Below are 21,177 nucleotides of genomic sequence, written 5' to 3' on the forward strand. Positions count from 1 at the left end.
TTGAATGAACCACCCAAAAGCCCAAAGTGTTGGTGTGGCTCAAGTAGTAGAGCACTAGCCTCACTAGCCTTCAGAGAAAAAGCTAAGGGACAGTATCCAGGCTCTGAATTCAAGTCCCAAGAAGCATACACATAAAAACATCAGCCCTGGGCTGGGAATATGGCCTAGTGGTAAAGTGCTTGCCTTGTATACATGAAGCCCTGGGTTCAATTCCTCAGCACCATATATATAGGGGAAAAAACGCCAGAAGTGGGGCTGTGGCTAAAGTGGTAGAGTGCTAGACTTGAGCAAAAAGAAGCCAGGGACAATGTTCTGGCCCTGAGTTCAAGCCCCAGGACTGGCCAAAACAAACAAACAAACAAACATCAGTCCCTGATTCCTCATCCATTCTATTGTTCCCAGAGTACCCCCATAAGACAACCTGGTACCCTGCTGGCACAGAACTCCTAAACACCCACTCCTTATAACATACTTTGTGTCTTACTTTTTCTTTTTTTTTCAGGTATGAGACCAAGACTTGAACTTGGTACCCATCACTTTCACTCATTGATTAGTGCTCTACTAACTGAGTCACACCTCCAACCCCAACTGCTCTGAAGTTCTAAGTGGACTTATAAAAGCCTGCCTTCTCCTAGGAAGATCTGAGGTCTCGTCCACAGTTCCCCACCCAATGTCCCTCAGCCCAGGGCTGGCTCTGCCCTGTGTGGAAGGTGAGCTGTCTCTTTAAGAACACCTGGGGGAGGGAGGCTGCATGCAGTTTACTAGGAGCTGACCAGCTCTCTCCAGTCTGCTGCTCCATTGCCCTGGGTGGGGCTCTGGGTAGAAAGAGCCAGAACCCACCTGAAGGTCCCCAGCCCATCCTGCTCCCCAGACCTGCTCTCGCTTCGGCCTGGCTCAGGTAAGCCCGCAGATGAGCAAGCATCTGCCAGGACATTGGGGCACCCATGTGGAGGTGGTCATGGGAACCCAGAATTCTGAGGAATGAGTTGCTGTTTGTAGGTTTTGAGGACAAGTGGCTTTAGCAGCCCCTAGGGCAGTAGGCACTTCCTGCTTTGTGCTCTAGTATGGTGGCGGGCTGGGGGCTGGAGAAAGCAGGGGTCAATCTTTCGTGGAAGAATTTCTGGAAGATGACATCTTCACAATCTACCAAGTCTAAGCTGGGTGATGTGGCTCATGTCTTTAATCCCATCTACAAAGGAGGCAGAGACATGAGGATCAGGGTTGGAAACCAGCCTGGGCAAGGAAGTCTGTGAGACTCTTGTCTCCACTTAACCAGCAAAAAGCCAGAAGGGGAGCTGTGGCTCAAGTGGGAAAATGCCAGCCTTAAGTGAAAAAAGTTAAAGAAATGTGTCCAGGGCCAGAGTTCAGCATCAATACTGGCACACATACCAAAATGGATCAATCTAGGATCTCCAGGGTAGAGAAAGGGCAGGAGAGACGGATGAAAGACCAAGAGAAGCCAGTTTTGACACTGGCTTAGCCCCAAATCTCATGTTCTCTCTCTAATGACACAAGGAGCCACAGGTTTGTTGTTTATTTTGTGTTGGTCCCAGGACTTGATCTCTGTCCCTAAGCTTTGGTTCTCAAGGCTAGCAATCTACCACTTGAACCACAGTGCTACTTCCAATGTTTTTGCTGGCTAAACTGAAGATGAATTCTTGCCTAGATGCACTTTGAACCACATTCTCAGATCTCAGCCTCCTGAGTACCATATTTTTTGACTTGGAAAGTAGTAATTCATTTAATTCCATCACTATAACTTCCTAAGTTGGTATTATTTACAGGACACTGAAGCTTAGAGAGGTTAAGTCACCAGCTAAGTCACACATCTGATGTCTAAGAAGGAACTTCTGGCCCCAGGTCTACAGTCTCATTAAGGAGACCAGAGCTGGGCAGGGCAGAAATGAACAATGGCAGAGACTTCTCTGGAACCTCCAGCCCTGAGTGCCAGAGCTCAGGTTCTCTGGGAAATCAACACAAAAGTTCCAGACTCTGAGGTTCATGCCTGTAATGATAACTTCTCAGGAGACTGAGATCCTAAGGATCAAGGGTCAAAGCCAGCCGGGGCAGGAAAGTCTAGCAAAAAGCTACTGGTGGGGCTGTGACAACTGGTAGAGTGCTAGCCTTGAGCAAAAAAGCTAAAAGGAAAGTGTGCAGGTCCTGAGTTCAAGTCTTGGCACAAAAACAAAACTAAATGATTATCAGGTATATAAATGAGAGCAGAAAGTGGTCACTTGTGCAAGATTGCCTTCTAAGGAAGTGTGTCTACAGCTACTGTCATCACCTACTGTTACCCAGCTCTGTCTCTCGCATGTCCACCCATACTCACGGGATAAGCTATGACTCCTGGACAGGTGGTTGGATTTCAGATACAGCTCCCCACCCCTGCCTCTGTATTTTGCCTCATAGCAGCCCTGCACTGTGTTCCAGGATGGAAGGAATGACCTGCACTTTCTTCTTCTTGCTGGCAGGTAAGTCCTATAGGGCCCCCAACCACCAAATGAGACACACAGCCTGCTCTCAAAGGAGAGCGATGCCCAGTAAGTGTATTTTTAAGTTGTTAGCCAGGCATCAATGACCCATGCCTGTAATCCCAGCTACTCAGGCTGAGATCTGGGAATTAAGGTTCAGAGTCAGCCCATGCAGAAAAGTTTGTGAGACTTTTATCTTCAATTAGCCAGCAAAAAGCCAGAAGTGGAACTGTGACTCAAGTGGTAGAGCATTAGCATTGAGTGAAAAAGCTAAGGGACAATGCTCTGGCTGTTGAGCTCAAACTTCAGGGACAGCACACACACACACACACACACACACACACACACACACTCACACCACATACACACCAAGATCACCACCATCACCACACACACCACCACCACTACCACATACACACCCCACCACCACCACACACTCTACCACCACACACACATATATACCACCACCACACACACCATCACCATACACACACCCATGTACACCACACACACCATCATCACCACACACATACCGCCACTACATACATTACCACCACCACTACACACACATATACACCACACCCCCACCATCACCACACACATACACACCACCACCACATACATTACCACACACACACCACCACCACCACCACCACCACCACCACACACACCACCACTACAAAGCCTGAGAACTAGGGATGACAGTCACTGAGGAGCCTCAGGGCCGTTTGGAGCCAGGGAGGCCCCTTCCTCTGAAGGGACCTGGTGGCCTCGTGATGAACTTCCCAGTGTCTCCAGATGGCTGACATTTTTGCAACTTTGGCTAGTTCCGGCACCTCCTTAGGCAGCCTGGGCCCCTCCCAGGAGTGAAGTCCACTGCAGCCCAGAACTCCTGGCCACGTGTGATTATCTCATCTCAGCCTCCCAATGAACTGGCATTATAGGTATACACCACCGTGCCCAGCTAGCTAGTGTCTCATGTGACCACCCACCTCCTCTGCTTTGCCCACCAGGCCTGCCTGCCTTGGGAGCCAACAACCTGCTGAGTGAGTGACCCCCACTTTCCCTGCCCTGGCCATGCCTCCCCCACCCCCATCCCCAGACCCCATCTGGTCTCCTAGTTCTGTTCTTTATTCTGTGTTCTCTTTCCTGCAGACAGAAGCAGTCCCTTCTACTATGGTAAGTGAGGTTTGCCTCTCTCCACACTTTTCTGTTCTGGTTCTGGGGTTTGAACTCAGGGCCTGGGCATTGTCTGAGCTATTTCATTCAAGGCTAGAGCTCTATCACTTGAGCCACAGCTCCACTTCTGGCTTTTTAAGAATCTTTTTGAAGTCTCATAAACTTTTCTGTGTGGGCAAACTATGAACCTCGATCCCAAGATCTCAGTCTCCTAAGTAGCTGGGATTACAGGCATGAGCCACAGTGACTGACTCTTGCCGTGGGTTCCTCAGAGCCTTTCTTTCTCTGAAGTCACCCACTATTTCTCTTCAGAACACCTGTCCCCAGCAGCCACTACAAGTTGTGAAAGTTGTGTGTTGACTGGCTTGCTTACTTGCTCTCTTGCTACCTGGATGGAAATGTCCTATGGGCAGGAACTTATTTAGAAGACAGGTTGCCCAAGGAGTAAATACCTGTCAAAGAGCCTCAGGCTCATAATTCCCCTCCCCCAGCTTTGGGGCCTGAACCTCAGGACCTGGGTGCTATCCCTGAGCTTTTTTCCCCCCTCAGGGCTAGTGCCCTACTACTTTGAGCTACAGCTCCGATTTTCAGGTGGTTAATTGAAGATAAGAATCTCATGGTCTTTTCTGCCCAGACTGGCTTTAAACTGCAATCCACAGATCTCAGCCTGCTGAGCAGCTAAAATTACAGGTGTGAGCCAGAGGTGCCCGACTCAAAAGTATCTTGAGTAAAGCCAGTGCCAGTGGCTCATGCCTGTGATCCTAAGTACTCAGGAGGCTGAGATCTGAGGACTGCAGTTCAAAGCCAGCCTAGGCGGAAAAGTCTCTAAGACTCTTATCTCCAATACACTAATCCAAAAAAAACTGGAAGTGGAGCTGTGATAGAGGGCTAGCCTTGAGCAAAACCAGCTCAGGGACAGTGCCCAAGCCTTGAGTTCAAGCTCCAGATATGTATGGATCTAAATCCACCCACCCACCCATCATCTATCTCATCTATCTAATCTTGAGTTAATGAATGGAGATCTCTGGCTGGGGAGAGCTCACTGTTGGTGTTCCCCATCCTGTTTCCAGACTGGGAAAGCCTACAGCTGGGCGGGATGATATTTGGAGGGTTGCTGTGTGTTGCTGGAGTCGCCATCGTCCTGAGTGAGTGTTGGGGAAAGGGTGGGGAGAGGGAACACTCAGACTTGGCTGGTTCTGACCCCTCTCTTCCTCACCCAGGTAGCAAATGCAAATGTAAGGGCAGTCAGAAGCCCAGGTAAGGCCAGTCCCTACTGCACATACACCCTGCCTTGTACACCTCTGTGGGTTTGAGGTCCCAGGGCTTGCTCCTCGCTGCTCACTGGGCTTGCAGTTGGATTTATTCACAGATAACGACTTTGAAGGGCCCTAAATCAAAGTGTGTGTGTGTGTGTGTACTGGGGCTTGACCTCAGAGCCTGGGTGCTTTCCCCTGGCTTTTTCACTTGAGTCATAGTTCCACTACTGGCTTTTTTTGCCCAAACTTGTCTTTCAACTTTTGATTTTTGGATCTCAGGCTAGTGAGTACCTAGAATTAAAGGTGTGAGGCCACCAGCACCTGGTGTCTCATCCCTCATTTCCCCTCTGCCTCTTGCTTCCCCCAGCAATGTGTCCCAGTTCCCTCAGATGCTAGTTTTCAGGAGAACTTTCTTTGGGAGTTCCTTTTTTGTGCCTATTCTGGGATTTGAGCTCTGTGTCTCATGCTCTTGCTTGGCCTTTACTCAAAGTTGGTACTCTACCTCTTAAGCCAGCTTCCATGCCCAAGGTCCCCAAGACAGAGAATGCTATCCCCCTTGGGGTTTGTGTGAAGTGGCCAGGAAAGTGTTGCGGTATCCCGACTGGGCCACCAGGACAGACACCCATCCCCAGTGCTGATCTAACTCCTTCCTTTCTCTAGTCCCTTACCTGAGAAGCCCAACCCACTCATCACAGCAGGTGAGTGGGTGTGGAGTGGGGCGGGGCGGTGAGGACTGGCCTGTGCCACTGAGAACCTGTCTTAACTCTTTGTAGGCCGGGCCAGTAGCTGCTAAGCACCATCCAGCTTGGAGAGACTCCCAGGCCTCACCAACTTGGTTACCCTCTGCTGCTTCTCCTGGTTCAAATATGGCCTTCCTCCAGGACCGGCAGTTAGGTGCCTTGACCAGGGTAGTATCCAAAACTTATTCTGGTCTCAAAATAAACTGGTCTTACCTCTCTCCCCTGTGGTCTTGTGACCTTCTGTGGGGGAGGACAGGGGCACCATGGATTGTCACCTGACTGCGCAGGTCGAGGCTCACTCCCAGCAATCTATGATTGATCCTGTCACCCATCACCTCCAGTCCAGCAACCCCCAGGCTTTATCAAATGACTTTACAGGCAAGACGTTGGTGGCTCACACCTGTAATTCTATCTACTCATAAGGCTGAGATCTGAGGATTACCACTTGAAGCCAGCCAGAGGAGGAAAGTCCAAGAGTCCTCCAATTATTCACAGAAAAAGCCAGAGTGGCACTCTGGCCCAAGTGGTAAAGTGCTAGCCTTGAGGAAAAAAGATTAGGGACAGCACCCAGGCTGAGTTGAACTCAGGACTGGGGTAGGAGGGGAACCTAAGTGGAGGTAGGTATGTTTCAAGTGCTAAAACACCCATCTTGAGGGTAAAAGTTGAGAAAACTTGAGGCCTTAAGTGCAAGCCCCAGTACCAGTACTTAACCTTATTGTTCATACCTGATAACCCAGTGATAGACGCATAAGCTAGAATTTGCAATGGGTCAACTCCAACAGAAGCCAGCAAGTACCACACTGTTTCACACCTGTAATCCTAGCTACTTGAGGCTGAGATGTGAGGATTACAGTTCAAGGCCAGCCTGGACATGAGAGTACATGAGACCCTTAACACCATTACCACCAAAGGCCAGAAATGGAACTGTGGTTCAAGTGGTAGAGCACCAGATTTGAATGAAAAAAATGAAACCCCCAAAACCCAAAACACTAAAGGAGTTTCCAAGCCCCAGTACTGACAGGGGGGAAACAACTTATCCATACGAATCTCCTGTTCCCAAGGGTACAGCATGCTTGCTCACTGCTCCTCAGGCCAAGGCTGCATGGCTGGAATGCAGGTGCTAAGATCACAGCCTACAGGTGCACAGGTGTGGAGCTAGGGCACAAGACTGTGGCATCAAAGTAAAAACCAATTTGGGAGACAGGTGGCAATCAGCCACCAAGGTGACAGGAGGGGCACACCCACTGAAATGAAACCTGGTCCCAGCCAGACATAACTGTGTGCTGGGCTTCGGACTTGAACTGAGGGCCTTTGCACTTTTTTTTTGCTCAAAGGTAGTTTCCTATGGATATTTCCTGTCACATCCAATTCTGCTCCATCCCCAGGCTGCTAAAGCTGTTGAAATTCAAATCCCACAGCCCTTGTGCCGCCAATTCCTTCCTCCTGACTTTGGTGTGAAACAATGGCTCTGTGGGAGAATGTCTCAGCAGAGGCCAGTGCTTACTGGGCTGGGAAGATGCAGGGTGGCAAAAACTACCATCTGGAAGGACTAAAGGCACACCTGGAACAGCTGCTGAATCCCAAAGAAACTTTGTTATTTCCTTTACTGGAAGTATGCAGTGGTTAGCCATGGGATGACCTCTTCAGGCTTTGCAAAATGCCCTATACCTCAAACGATGCCCTCAGCCAGGTTCGTGGACTCATCTAAATCCCCCTTGCACACTATCCTGAGGCATTTGTTCCTTTCTATTGAGTAAATCCAGGAAAGTATTTTTCAAATAAAGGCCTTGTGTAAGAATCAGGAACAAGGAAGTGGAGGTGTGGCAAGTAGTAGGGTGCCAACACAAAGTTTTACCTGCTCCAAAGAAATCATAGCAGTTGCATAGCCGGAGCTGGTGGCTCAGACCTGTAATCCTAACTACACAGTAGGCTGAGATCTGACTATCATGGTTTGGAGCCAGTCCAGGTAGTAATGCCTGTGAAACTATTTCCAGCTAACCATAAAAGTCAAAGTAGGTGTTATTGGCAAAGATGCCTTGTACTTAAAATAATAAAGCTCAAGGATAATTAGTTGTAAGACAGAGACTGGATCATAGTTCAAGGACAGCCTGATTAAGGCACTCATTTAATTAGCAAGACTCCCAACTAACCAGAACCAAAGGGAACGTGGATGGCTCAATAGTAGAGCACCAGCTGTGACGGGAAGGTCTAGCCCCTAAGCCTAGAAAAAAAACCAAACCTTGATTGTGTATAGCCTCAAAACTAAAGCTGTTTGTTACAAACCATTTCTAGTCACCTCTGCCTCAACCCTAAGAATACAAGGGAGCTCACAGACTTGACATGTAATTCGTACATTGATGTGTATTCTGTACATTAATTAATAAATCCTTCCTGAATTCCCAAGTCATTTGCTAGCTATTGCTGAGTAGATAATCTGTGCCAGTCATTGTGGAAAAGTCTTTATTTTAAGAAAAAATTTTAGTTAACAAAAATTTTGTTTTTAACAAGTATCACTTAGCAAAATACACCCGAAAGGAAATCACAGTACAAAGCTTTAAGTCAAGGCCTCACCGATTCCTACAGTATTAGTATTGTGTCTCAATTCGCAAAACTTTTAAAAAGCTGAAATTCAACCTAAAAGATTTTAAATGAAGGAAATAAGAAACCAGAATGAACCAACACGAGAAATGTTTCTCTTCAAATAAGGGACCTAGCACCTTGAGTTCTCCAAATGAGCCATGGGCCAATGTGCTCCCTGCAGTTTTGTGTGAAGATCCAACATCTAACAGTCAGAACTACTGGAAGGGAGGTGACTATCAAAATGTGGACTGAACAAAGTGGAAGCAGATAGTTTGAGTTTACTCCGTATCAGATAGATGCTAGAAGAAAGGTCTGCATGAGAACACTGAAGAGGTAATTTCTTTAATCCAGATTTCACAAACTCATGGTGCAATGTGGGTCCCACAGCTTCCTCTAGTTATAGACTGCTCTCTCCCTGCTTCTCGGCTGCCTGGCAATATTTGATTGAATCAACTCCAATGCTTTTACAAAACTAGTCATAGCCACCCATGCTGTTCTGACCAGTGTAGCCAGTGCTGTAACAACCACTCACGGACTGGCTGTCCAAGCCACTGTAGGTGGCCTGGGCAGCAGACACCCCCATGCCCTGCATCACCTGGCTGCTATACGCCCCATTGCTGGCCCCTGTAGTGGAATTCAGGAAGAGTTCTATGTATCTGTGCTGCATGTTGGCCCTGTCTTTTGACATCGCTGCCACAGCTTCTTCATGAGTGGCAAACTCCACGTCAGCCTCTCCCGTCACTCTTCCATCGGCCCCGATCTCAATATGCACTCTCACGGGGTTGAGTGGTGAGAAGAAGTTGTAAATGTCGTTCTCGGTGGCTTTGTAGGGCAGCCCCCTCATGTGGACGCAGTGGCCGGTGGTGCTCTGCACAGTGAACTCGCCATCCCCGTATCTATGGTCATACATGCCGGAGAGACAGTAGCTGAGATCTCTCCCAAAGAGGTCGGTGGTGAAGCCATAGCCGTCGCTGAGCCCGCTGTACTCCTCATAGCCCCCATAGCCTGCACTGTAGGCGGTGGACCTCATCCGATCCAGGCCTGCCTGTTTCACAATGCCAATGTACCTCCGGGCGGTCCCAGGACGGTCATAGGGCCCGGGGCGCTGCACAGACATGAACTTCAGAGGAGGGTCTGAGTAGGACCTAACTTCTTCCTGACTGCTCTTGAATACCTCGATATACCTGTGCCCTATTCTCTCCTTGTGCTTCCCCAGGGCCTTCTCAGCTAACTCCTGAGAGGCAAACTGCACGAAGGCTTCCCCTGTAATCTTGCCCTCAGGGTCCACCGGCAGTGTGATCCCGTTTGGCACGATTTCCAACCCTGAGAAAAACTGAACAATTTCCTCCTTTGTGCATCCAAATGGGAGGCCCCGGAGGCGCACGAAGCCATCGTTGGCGCTGTCAGCACTGTTTGGACCGCTGTGCTTCAACACCCAATCCATCTCGGTTCTGTGAGACTTGAACACCTCGATGTACCGGTGGCCCATGCTTTCCCTGTCTTTTTTCAGGGCCAATTTGACATCATCTTCAGATTCAAGTTCAACAAAAGCCTCACCACTCTGCCTGCCTTCCCTAGTGTAAATGAAATGGACCCCAGCAACCCCATCGTGAATGGTGCAGTCAGAGAGAAAGTTCTGCACATCATCAATTGAGCAGGACCAGGGCAGGCCACGGAGTTTGACCACAAAGCCTTCACCTCCCTCAGGGCCCAGCATCATGGACACTTTGCAGGACAGATGCCACACAAGCCTGGGTACAGATTTTGTAGCTGAAAGAAAGCAGAAACTACTTCACATCAGTTTTCATTTCATATATTGACCAAGAACTTATAGTAAATGCTTTTCCCTCATTTTACACGCAAGATAATGATGAATCAAATTGAGACATTAAGAGTCAGGCACAAGGGCTGGGGATATAGCCTAGTGGCAAGAGTGCCTGCCTCAGATACACGAGGCCCTAGGTTCGATTCCCCAGCACCACATATACAGAAAACGGCCAGAAGCGGCGCTGTGGCTCAAGTGGCAGAGTGCTAGCCTTGAGCGGGAAGAAGCCAGGGACAGTGCTCAGGCCCTGAGTCCAAGGCCCAGGACTGGCCAAAAAAAAAAAGAGACAGGCACAATAGCATGGACCTATATAAGACTAGCATGAAGGTAAAGAGGCCAGTTCAGCTTAGGCAACATAACAAATACTACTCAATCTCCAAAAATGGATATGTCTCAGGACTACAACTCAATCCCAGGTCTTCCAAAACAGACTGATGATCTAGGATGCTCAGTCAATAACCTAGAATCCTTTGAAAATGTAGTAGACTCTATTACTGTGGATGTAACACAGTGAGTCTAGAGGTAATATTCAGACAGATTCACAATTCTCAGAGCAGGACATGCTATCAGCTATTTGGGGGAGGCTAAGATAAGGCAGGAGGATCACTTGTGTGATTTGGACTAGCCTGGGAAACAAACCCATAAAAGAAATTGTTTTCAAATGTAGACATTTTATCTTCTTATATCTGCAAATATTGAGACCTAACATTACAAACTTATAGGCCAAAAAGTTACACTTACTTGCTAATGAGAACAGAAAGGTCTAGAGTTTTGAGTAAAAAGTAACTGTAACCTCCCCTGCATAAATGTCCTATTACCAACTGCACGTACACTTTATCTAATGACCCAAAAAGTGCTGGCAGCTCATGCCTGTTATCCTAGCTACCCAGGAGGTTGAGATGTGAGGATTTAGATTTGAAGCTAGCTCGGGCAGTAAAGTCTGTGAGACTCTCATCTCCGAAACATTAAAAAAGCCAGAAGCGAAGCTGTGTGGCTCAAGTGATAAAGAGTGCTACCCTTGAACACAAAAAAGCTCAGGGACCCACGCCTGAATCAACCAGTCACTTTTTTCCTGCAAAAAACAGCAGTTAGTCTAGGATACAGGATGAGTGGGGCTCCTTGCACCCCTCCATTCTTTTTTTTTTGGGGGGGGGGGCAGGCCTTGGACTCTTTAAGTACAGCCTGCTGACTTGTGCCACTAGACACTTGGCTGCAAATGTGGTCTCCACCACTAGAGGCCAGCAGTAGCACTCTTCATCCTGGTTGTCTCCTGTCCCAACTGTCCCCTGGAAGTTAACTACCTTCAGGTGTGAACTACTGGAGCAAAATTTCCACTCACAAACCTAAGAGCAGACCCCCCTTAAAGGAATCTACAAGCTACCAAGCTGCCCCCTGGCAGCACTTTAGATTGCCAGGCTCCAACCCAGCAAAACTTTGGTCTCCACTTTCTACTGAATGTAAGTCTCCTACCAACAAGACATGCTCCCTGCCATCTCTAACAGCTTAGTTTGTAGCTTACTCTCCTCTGTTAAATGTACTGTCTGCCACTAAGGGTACATTTACTGGGCTAAGGATCATCTCGGAAGGACAAATGCCTATCTCTTCATTGTTCCCCGGCCTCCAGGTGTCTACACCCTGGTTCTCCATGCTCACGTCTGGCTAGGATAGAGGGCATGAGTTTTCAGCCTTCACTGATTTTCCTAAGGCCCAGCTGATACATACATTTCTACTACAGTTTCTCTGCACCACAAACTCACCATTCTGGGCCACAGAGACTTCTCCAAAGCCCCCAACATCCAACTGACATTCCCAGACAGTCCCATTCTCCACAGGACCCTTGTCCCTAAATTCTATCCATTAACTTCAATAGTATTGCTGTGCTTATTCACTAATGCCCACAGTCAAAGTTAATGGCTGACCAGGCACCCTTCCTTAATTAAGCCATCATGAAGTTGAAAAATTTCAAGTGGAATATGGCTAAGTTAGAGAATCCTATCAAGGTTTCTCACTCTACCCTCAGATACCTATACGCTGTAGGGGAAGACTATGGGATCATGAATTCCTTTCTCACTTCTTTTTGAAATTCTTTCCTCCTCAATGCCTGGCATTTGCCACACTGCTTACTCCCTGAGGGATTTGACACACATGGCTGACGCACATGGTAATTCTCCCTCCAAATATACTCTGTCCACCCTTCTGCCCCGTGAAATCCTGCTAATCCTCCAAGTGTCAGTGCCAGTTCTAGGTCTTGCCACAGAACAAAAATCTCATTCTGTTGTTCACAACCTAAAGGCTAGTGGTTCTTACACCCTCGGCACTCTTCTGCTTCAAAGTTCTTCTCAAACTGCACTGTGAACAAACTGGGTCTTATCCACTGTGATCCCATCCTTAGCACACAAGGACTCCCAACCAAGATTAGTGCAAAGGATTATAGCTGCCTAGGTGAGGACAACAGCTTCCACAACAATGTAGCATCCTAGTTAGGCTGAAACAAGGTTAGTATGAAAGTACACAGATAATCTTGCATATGCCCAAGGAAACCTGACAGCAAAGTTTTCTTTCAGGAACAGTGAAGGCCTAGAAGGGGAAGAAGAGAGCAATCTTTCCTGAATCCCACATTTGCTTTTTTTTTTTTGCCAGTCCTGGGCCTTGGACTCAGGGCCTGAGCACTGTCTTTGGCTTCTTTTTGCTCAAGGCTAGCACTCTGCCACTTGAGCCACAGCGCCACTTCTGGCCATTTTCTATATATGTGGTGCTGGGGAATCGAACCCAGGGCTTCAGGTATACGAGGCAAGAGCTCTTGCCACTAGGCCATATTCCCAGCCCCATGTTTGCTTTTAACACCTTATTTTTACCATTCAATTTCAACTTCCATCTTCATTACCACCTAAAACTCAACTGGGAAGAATGCTGTGGCGCTATAGTCAAAATAATACTTAAAGCTAGTGACAAAGGGAAAGGAGCACATAGATGGAGAGGAAGGATGGATGAACCTAGACATTGGTACATGTGTGAAAATTAAACCAAGTAACTTCAAAGATCAATAGAGGGTTTGGGATAAGGGAGATTGATATGAAGGGGAATATTGACAAAGATGCATTGTACTTAAGATATTTCAGCCTAGTATTGAGATATGTGATAAAGTACAGCTTTATCAAGTAGAAGTGAATTTCTCATTAAAAGAGCTTACCTCAAACAACCACAGATGCCGTCAGTGGGAGATATAATAGTTGATGGATTGTTCTTTAAAAAAAAAACACAAAGAAAACAAGACATTGGATTTCTGGCCCCAGAAACCTGGTACTTTGGAACTAATCTGGGTATTCCCACCACAGAGCTTTCAAGCTCAAAGGCTGTCAGGCATATTATTTTCATAGAGGAAGGGTGTTTGCTAGAATCATTTGGTTCAACTTGATGTACAGTGGGCAAGAATGGGGTCAGGGGTGCATATATGTGGAGACACTCAAGGAACTTCCACATTAACTGTATTTGATCTTATTCTGATCTTTACTTTAAGCCTGCCCAGTCTTGTATCTCGTGATTATTACATAAGATGAAGAGCAAGGTGTGTGCAAATGGAAAGCCTAACAGTTAATGAGAAATCTATTAGGAAGTGGAAGTTTTCACCAGGCTCCACCCATTCAATTATCTTTCAGATTCCTTTCCACTCCAGTTTATCCCAGCTCCTTCCCTTGCAGTTTGGAGAACTACACTTAAGGTCTCCCTGGGGTCACCCATATATAGGCTGGCAGTGGGCTACACTGGTTAGCAGGCAGTGGGGACACGTGGTATGAGTGCAGGCTGCAGCACATTACCACATTCCCAGCCCAAAGTCTATGGAAAGGTCAGCATCACTAGCCTAGTTAACTGGATGGGTTTACAGGAACCACGTGCAGCCAGGAATAGACTAAAATTCTAGATTTCTAACCAGCACACACTCACTCCCCGCCAGAGGTACAGTGGTCTGACTGGATCCAAGTTGCCTCCAGGTAGAAGCAATCAAGATAATCAGGGTGTGCCTTTGAATTCTAAAGTAGAGTAAACAGGGCAGAGCACCACCCACTAGGCTCTTGTGTTTGGATTGGAGCTGAGGTGGGACTCTGGCTACTCCCTTTAGCCTTTCCAGAGTTCTCCACCTGTTTTCAATAGGGGCCCTTTTCATTCTAAGTTTTGACCTCTGGACTGTCTGTCGGGGAGTGTGTCCAGGCTGTTTTACTCTTGAGCCAAAGTCCGCAGGAGCTGATCGCAGGTTTCCAGGACTAAGCCTTTGACTTTTCTGCTCTAAGACTTACCTCCAAGGAAAGTACAATAGGTCTCGGTTTTCATCAAGCAACAGCGGCTTACGGCCAGAGAAACCCAATTTCCACCCAACGCTTTAAAAATGCAGAGGGCTCCGAGGAAAGTCCAGGTGCATCTTCTTTTTGTTCTTAACCTGGAAGGAAAGCTCAAATAGTCAGAGTAAACTACCAAAAGGGTGGAACCTTCAAGAACGCTGGGCTGCAGGTTTTGGCGGGAAGCACCACGGAGGCCCGGAGACTCTGACTCTACAAGTCCGTACCGGCCTCCACCTGGCGGCCCAGACCGCCGCGGAGAGGAGGAAGGTCGGCCGTGGGGGCCTGCGCCTCGCGCAGGCTCCGGGCGGGAGCTTCCGGGCGGGGGCGGGCCGGCCAGTCCCTCTGCGGCGGGGGAGGGGAGGGCTCTGGGAGCTGGGCCCGGCCGGAAAGAGGTGAGGGTGCGCGGGAAGCTGACTAGACAGAAGCGCGCAGACCGAAGTTTTCTAAGCGGGAGGATGCTGGAAAGGGGGGGTTCCTGGGGCTTCAGGAAATGGAGCCGGCTCACCTCACCGGGGCCGGGCCGTAGGGTCCGGAGTCCGGGACGCTGAGGCCGTTGAGCCAAGCCGGCAGCCGGACGTGGGTCACAGGGTGCCGTGGAGGAAGTGCCACCGCCGGCCCGCCAAGATGTCACCAATGGGAGGAAACGCGTGCCTGCAGGTGCGGCCGCGCGTTCGGCCCGGGCAGGAAGTGGGGAGGGCGGGAGAGTGAGCAGGCCCGACCGCAAGGGAGGAGAGGGACCCGGTTGGGCAAAGTACTGAGCCCCGCACCGGGAACCGCAGAAGGTTTCCGAGAGGCGGGTAAAGAAACCGGCTGAGCTATGTTATCCGGACCCTTAACAAGATGCCTAAACATTACACCCAGTATGCAACAACGCAACGACAGCCCACGTTCTGAGTCCCAAGTCCAAACATCTCAAGTGGTAAAAACAGTGACTTTTTTGGTTAGGAATCACTGTTGTATCTGGAGTCTAGAGAGTGTGTTTCAAAATAAAAGTTGAAATAAGATGGGTTACTATTGAGTAAAAAGCTACTAGTAATGTGTACATGAAGTTTCTTCATACTAGGGTTTGAAAGCCAAGTAATTTTGCTGAAGATCCTCAATTCAAACCCCAGTATGTTGCCCAAACCAAAAGTGTGTATTTCCCTAGTTATTCCACTATAGCTTTCAAATTACAAAACAAAAACCACTGATCCTGGAGCTTGAACTCCAGGCCTGGGCACTACTATCCCTGATCTCTCTACCACATGAGCCAGAGCTCTCAATCTCAAGGCTTTTTTTGGTAGAGATAAGACTCAAGATTTCAGCTTCCCAACCCTTAGCTCTTCCTTTAATTTCATAAAACAGAAGTGTTTGACAAGGTTCATGGGTCTGGGAAAAATTTCTCTAGTGGTACAGTAAATGAATACAGCCTACACATTTGTCATGGAGGTCTTCTGGTTCTGCTAGAAATTAAGATTTAATGGCCTCAACACCATCTTTCCAAGTTTTCTCCCCCCCTTCAAGATATCCTATTACCTAAGACCCCAATTCTGTGACTTTTAACCTACTGCTTTTATGTACAACAAGAATATGATCTAAGCCTGGGCTTTACTAAGAACATACACTAACATACAATTTGTCTTAACTTTCTATATGCCATGGGAAAGCAGTCCAGTAACTGTGGGTTTTTTTGCCCTAATTACCTTTCAAGGTTCATTTCTCAAGAGCTGTATTACTAAAAGTGTAGTTAGTATAGTGTAACATTAGGTTATGTTTTGTCCTTAATGCTTTTATTAAAATCCACAGAAGGAACAAATCTTTACCAACACAGAATAAGCAAACCTTGCTGATAGACTGCATCTTGCAAATGATTCAAGATTACATAATTAACAAAGACTAGACAAATAATCTCCATTTTCATGAAATGAAACTAGACAATCTGTCTTCAACTGCAGAATCTTCAGCACTCCATCAATTGGTAGCTATTTACCCCAATGGGAAATAAAATCCCAGTGTAGCTAAGAAATGTATGTACAGATTCTGTTAAAGAAAATACAAATGAACTTGGCATTGGTGAATGCTTTTTGCCCACAAACCTGGCTACTCATGAGGCTGAGATCTGAATGGAGGCTTGAAGCCAGCCCAGGGTAGAAAAGTCTGTGGGACTGTTATTTCCAATTAGCCACCAAAAATCCAGTAATGGAGTTGTAGCTCAGGGACAGCATCCAGGCCCTGAATTGAAGCCTCAAGACTCACACCAAAAATAAAATGGAGGAAGAGAGAAGGAAGGAAGGGAAAGGGGGCAATATACACTGGAAAGATTAGGTATCATGACCTCCTACAGCAACTTTTCCAGTATCTCCAGAGCTTGAGAAGTCCTATTAAGATCCAGAGCTTGGTGGTTGGGCTTGGCATCTATTAGAAAGCCTGTGGGTTTGGATACTGCTCCCCAGGGAGTTTATATATGTCCCTTCAGAAGGTGGGCTTTTTTGGCTTAGAAAAATCCCCCCCTCCTGTGTGTGTGTGTGGCCACAAGTACTCAGACCCCTGTAGCTGCTGTTCCTTCAGAGGAACAGGAAAGACCAGAAGAGCTAGGAGCAAGGAAAGGAACATAAAGGGTGGGGGTGGGGGCATCTCTAGCACCTGGAAAGAATATACCAAACTTCAAGGGTGGACAGTTTCAGGGAACAAGTAGTACTAGACAAAACCATCAATATTTTAACAGGAAAAGACAAAACAAGCACTTTCAGACATTTCATTACAGAATTAAAAAACCTTTCTGGTACTAAAATCCTTTGATTTTTCCGTCTTTAAGTCGGTAATGAACAGTACCAGACTGGTACTGCAAGTAAAAAAAATCACAAAACAGAAGGGGGAAAGGGAGACTTTGGGATATACTATCTCAATCAATTTTATCTGTACTTTAAACTTGGGAGCTTTTACAATTTATGCCTGAGTTGTGTTTTTAAATGTCCCAATGGGAATACCACAGAATTAAGCATATTTTAAACCAGCAAAATTTCCTTTCATTCCTTTATCTCTGGCCTCCATCTGTGTTACCCTAGTCTCAGAAGGAACCAACTCTGCTAACAGTTCCTACAGACTTCCACTTTCTAACGTAAGGATTATAATAAGAAAATAAATTTCTTTTAAGCCGGGAGGTTTGGCTACTTTACCAAAATAAAACACATAGTTACAGATTTGAAAGTGTCAAGATGTCACAGAAGCTAACACTTGAAATAGCTTACTCAAGAGGTTAAGACCAGGAGGAGAAAGATTTGAAGGGCAGAAAGGGAGGGGTGGAAAATGGAGGGAGAGGTTGTCAGTACCAAAAAGGAAAAACACAAAAATATTTTAATGACAATGGTTCCCGGCTGAGAATGTGGCTTAGCAGTAGTGCTTGCCTAGCAGGCACGAAGGCCCGGGTTCGATTCCTTAGCACCTTATAAACAGAAAAAGAAGTGCTTCTGTGGCTCAGGAGGTCGAATGCTAATCTTGAGCAAAAAGCAGCCAGGTACAGCGCTCAGGCGGAGTTCCAAGCCCTCAGGACTGGTCAAAAACAAAACAAGACTATGGTCCCACAAGTTTGTGACTACTAAAAATTTATGAGTTGTTACTTTTGAAAGCTTGAGCGAAGCCGGGTGCTGGCGGCTCCCACTGGTAATCCTAGGTACTCAGGAGACTGAGATATGAGGATTGCAGTTTCAAGCCTGCAGGAAAGGCCGAGAAACTCATCTTCAATTAAGAACAGAAAAAGTCAGAAGTGGTGCTGTGGCTCAAGTAGCAGAAGACTAGCCTTAAGCAAAAGGAGCTCAGGACAGTAAGCATGCCGAGTTCAAGCCCCACGACAAAACAAAACAAAAAACCAAACCCCTGAGAACTCATATTGTAATTTTATCGGAAAGCACTGTTCTAACCAAGTATCACAAAGCAGAACAAGATGGTAACAAGAACAGAGGTTACCAATAATTGGTCCTTTGTAGTGTGTATCTTTATTGACATAGCCACGTGACACGAAATATTTGTAATATAAATCACATTTGTAATATGTGAAATGCTCCCAAGAGTATACTTTATGTTAAAGAGTTTAGCCCTTGCTAAGATCTACAATCACCCTGAAATTTTCCATTTCCAAGATTCAGTTAAATTTGAGGAAATCTCATCCATGACTTAAGATACAAAAATCCTTAACAAATACTAGCCCAAATCCAGAGACACAAAACAACAAAACATCATGGGTCAAGAAGAAAAATAGAGCCTCAGTCTGACGTTCTTTAATTAATAAGCAAAAAGTTGTTACTGGAACTATGGCTCAAGTGGTGGCCTTGAAAAAGCCAAGTGAGAACTGGGCGCGCGCGCACACGTTACAAAGTCTTTCCGCCGAGAGGCCAATACCCGTTGCCTAACCGAAAAAAGTACTTTCACTCTAAGTTCCGAAGAAAAAAGAGACTTACTAACAGATAAATACACAGCCCTCCAAACCCGGACCGGGATCTGCCGGGACGCCGAGGCGGTCCCTTCCCCGTGTTGCCCGGCCCGCTGCAGGCGGGAGCCATGGCTGGCCCGGCACGGGGGCTGTGGGAAGACGCTTTCCCCAGGCCTCTGGCCGCGCGCCTGAGAAAGGAAGGGCGGCCGGGAGGAGGGGAGCCAGCGCCCCCGCTCGGCACGCGCCGCACGCCCGCCGACTCCGGACCCGGTGGGGGGGGGGGATGGGCGCGGCCCGCCAGCCGAGTGCTCAAGTTTCTCCCGAGTCGGAGAACCGCGCTCCAGCACTCACAATCGGGGGAAAGAAACGACAGACTAACCTGAGGAGGCCAAGATTATTTTCCCGTCAAAAGCGCAAAATCGGAACCTACGGGGAGGAGACGAACGCACCACGGCGCAGCCGGCACACGCGCCGCCACGAGGAGGAAGAAAAAGGCCGCCTGGCCGGCGAGCAGTGGGTGGGGCGGAGCAGCGCGCCTCCCCGCCCGCCATAAGAGCGCGCCCGCGCCCCGGAGGCCCCGCCCACCCTCCGCGCACGTGGCCCTCCCACACCCTCGTGGTCCCCGGGCCCGACCGCTGCGGGGCGGCCCACCTCCCGCACCCCGAGTCTCTGACCTCCGACCCACTGCCTCAGCCAGCCTCTGGGTGTCCCGTCCCACATCTCGGCCCTCAGCGTCCCAAACTCGAGCCCCGGGGTCCCAAACTCGAAGAGCCAAGAGCCCATTCTGCCTGGCGCGCAAGAATCTACACTTCGGTTTCCGCCTCCGCGACCCCAAACTCCAGCCCCGGGGCCCGGTTTCCCCTCGGCCGCGGACCGCGGTTTCAGTCCTCGACTCCCCGCCTCGACCCCCAAGCCCCAACCCCGAAACCCTCCCGAGGGCCCAGGCCCCACCTCGATCCCGCCTGAGCCCAACTCCGGCCTCCTAGCCCCACTCGGGTCCCACTCTTAAAGGTCAGGTCCCCGCCCATCGCGGCTCCGGACCTCGGCTCCCACCGCCTCGACCCCAAACTGCAGCCCCGGCCGCCCGCCTGAGGGCACGGTCGGTTCCCAGTGCTCCCAGTACGCTACCGCGGACTCGTTCCCAGCCGCCTCTCACCTCGGGCTCGGAGCCGCCACGCTCCCGCTCTCACATCCGGAACCTCGACCTGCCCTCGGAGCACCTAGAGGAGGGTAGAACGCGGGGCACTTGGCAGTTGTAGCTGAGGCAGTTGAGGCTTGTTTACCGTCACCAAGGAAACTCGCGGCAACGCGCTCGGGGCGGGGCCTCAGAGGGGCGGGACCAGGGGCGGAAGGTCAGAGTCTCGCCCGTCGAGCGCACGCGGAGCACCCGGAAGCCCTCCTCACGGCGCGCAATACACCCCACCTCATGCCTCACGCCCCGGACACCCAGGAACGGCACCCTGAGAGCCTTCGTCCCGTTCCCACCGCTAGAAACCAACGTGGCGGCAAGCTAGCCTTTCCCGAGCCCCACCATTAGACGCGGTACTAACCTGCTTCCTCGACGGAGCCGGAAGAACGTAAGCACCAGGGTGGGGCGGAGCCCTGAGCAGCGGATGTCAGGGGGCGGGACCTTCACGGAGCTATTCTGACGCGTCCAAAACAGAGCCAAGCATTGGTCAGCCGGATGCGGGCGGAGCTGGCGGAGGAGTGGGCCCGCCTAGGAGAGCCGGATGCGGGTGCAGGGCGGAGCTGGCGGAGGAGTGGGCCCGCGGGGGTTGGGGGGAGGGCAGCCGGATGCGGGGCGGAGTTGGCCCGGGCGGGGGAGGGGAGGTTCGGCGGCGCCTGCGTCAACCTATTTTAGAGGAAGGGCGGGAAGTCTGGCCTCTGTGGGGTGCAGACGCTTGAGCCTGAAGGGCCTGCTCATTTGACGAAAGCTTTATTTCCCACCGGCATCTGTGAGGTTAGGCTTAAGGTGGGATTGTCCAGTTAAGGGAGCCGTGTATATGTGAGACTTGAGCTTAGATCCGTGGTTTGGTCAACGACTTAAGCTAGATTTCCACTTCTGGCTTCTTGATTAATTGGAGATAAGGCTCATATATTTTCCTGCCGCGGCTAGCCTCAAACCACGAACCTCCAGTCTCAGCCTCCTAAGAAGCTAGACTTACAGGCGTGAGCACCTGGTGCCTGGCTGGTTGTTTTTGAGATGGGGCCTACCTATGCATCCTATGCTAGCTATTGATCCATAGAAAAATGGGCTGTTAAAGCAGCACTGAGGCTGGGGATATGGCCTAGTGGTAAAGTGCTGGTCTCGTATACATGAAACCCTGGCTTCGATTCCTCAGCACTGTAATATGGAGGTCAGATCTAGCCAGCGAAAAAGAGGGCTG

At 49.0% G+C, this 21,177-nt stretch overlaps 2 protein-coding genes across 9 annotated transcripts; one reads left to right on the forward strand and one right to left on the reverse strand.

The window, feature by feature from the left end:
* The first annotated feature begins 600 nt into the window (after positions 1 to 600).
* On the forward strand, positions 601 to 5,864 carry Fxyd4 (FXYD domain containing ion transport regulator 4). 2 transcript variants are annotated; one of them, XM_048336154.1, is made up of 8 exons: positions 601 to 898; positions 2,410 to 2,471; positions 3,485 to 3,517; positions 3,627 to 3,650; positions 4,721 to 4,795; positions 4,871 to 4,907; positions 5,567 to 5,604; positions 5,658 to 5,864. In XM_048336154.1, the coding sequence occupies exons 2-8, from the start codon at positions 2,432 to 2,434 to the stop codon at positions 5,690 to 5,692; spliced, it is 282 nt and encodes a 93-aa protein (XP_048192111.1). In that variant the 5' UTR covers positions 601 to 898; positions 2,410 to 2,431; the 3' UTR covers positions 5,693 to 5,864. The 2 variants fall into 2 exon arrangements, with proteins under 2 accessions (XP_048192111.1, XP_048192117.1); XM_048336160.1 differs by having other exon boundaries at positions 717 to 898; positions 5,680 to 5,864.
* A 2,227-nt stretch (positions 5,865 to 8,091) lies between these two features.
* Positions 8,092 to 20,360, reverse strand: Hnrnpf (heterogeneous nuclear ribonucleoprotein F). Of its 7 annotated transcripts, none has more exons than XM_048339254.1 (4): positions 20,341 to 20,360; positions 14,344 to 14,483; positions 13,242 to 13,294; positions 8,092 to 9,996 (listed from the first exon to the last, which is right to left on the reverse strand). In XM_048339254.1, exon 4 carries the CDS (start codon positions 9,944 to 9,946, stop codon positions 8,699 to 8,701), a length of 1,248 nt encoding a protein of 415 aa, XP_048195211.1. In that variant the 5' UTR covers positions 9,947 to 9,996; positions 13,242 to 13,294; positions 14,344 to 14,483; positions 20,341 to 20,360; the 3' UTR covers positions 8,092 to 8,698. The 7 variants fall into 7 exon arrangements, with proteins under 7 accessions (XP_048195211.1, XP_048195208.1, XP_048195207.1 ...); XM_048339251.1 differs by lacking the exon at positions 20,341 to 20,360 and adding an exon at positions 19,947 to 20,214; XM_048339250.1 differs by lacking the exon at positions 20,341 to 20,360 and adding an exon at positions 19,170 to 19,309.
* Between the last annotated feature and the right edge of the window lie 817 nt (positions 20,361 to 21,177).

The sequence above is a fragment of the Perognathus longimembris genome, chromosome 2, assembly GCF_023159225.1.
Source record: "Perognathus longimembris pacificus isolate PPM17 chromosome 2, ASM2315922v1, whole genome shotgun sequence".
NCBI lineage: Eukaryota > Metazoa > Chordata > Mammalia > Rodentia > Heteromyidae > Perognathus > Perognathus longimembris.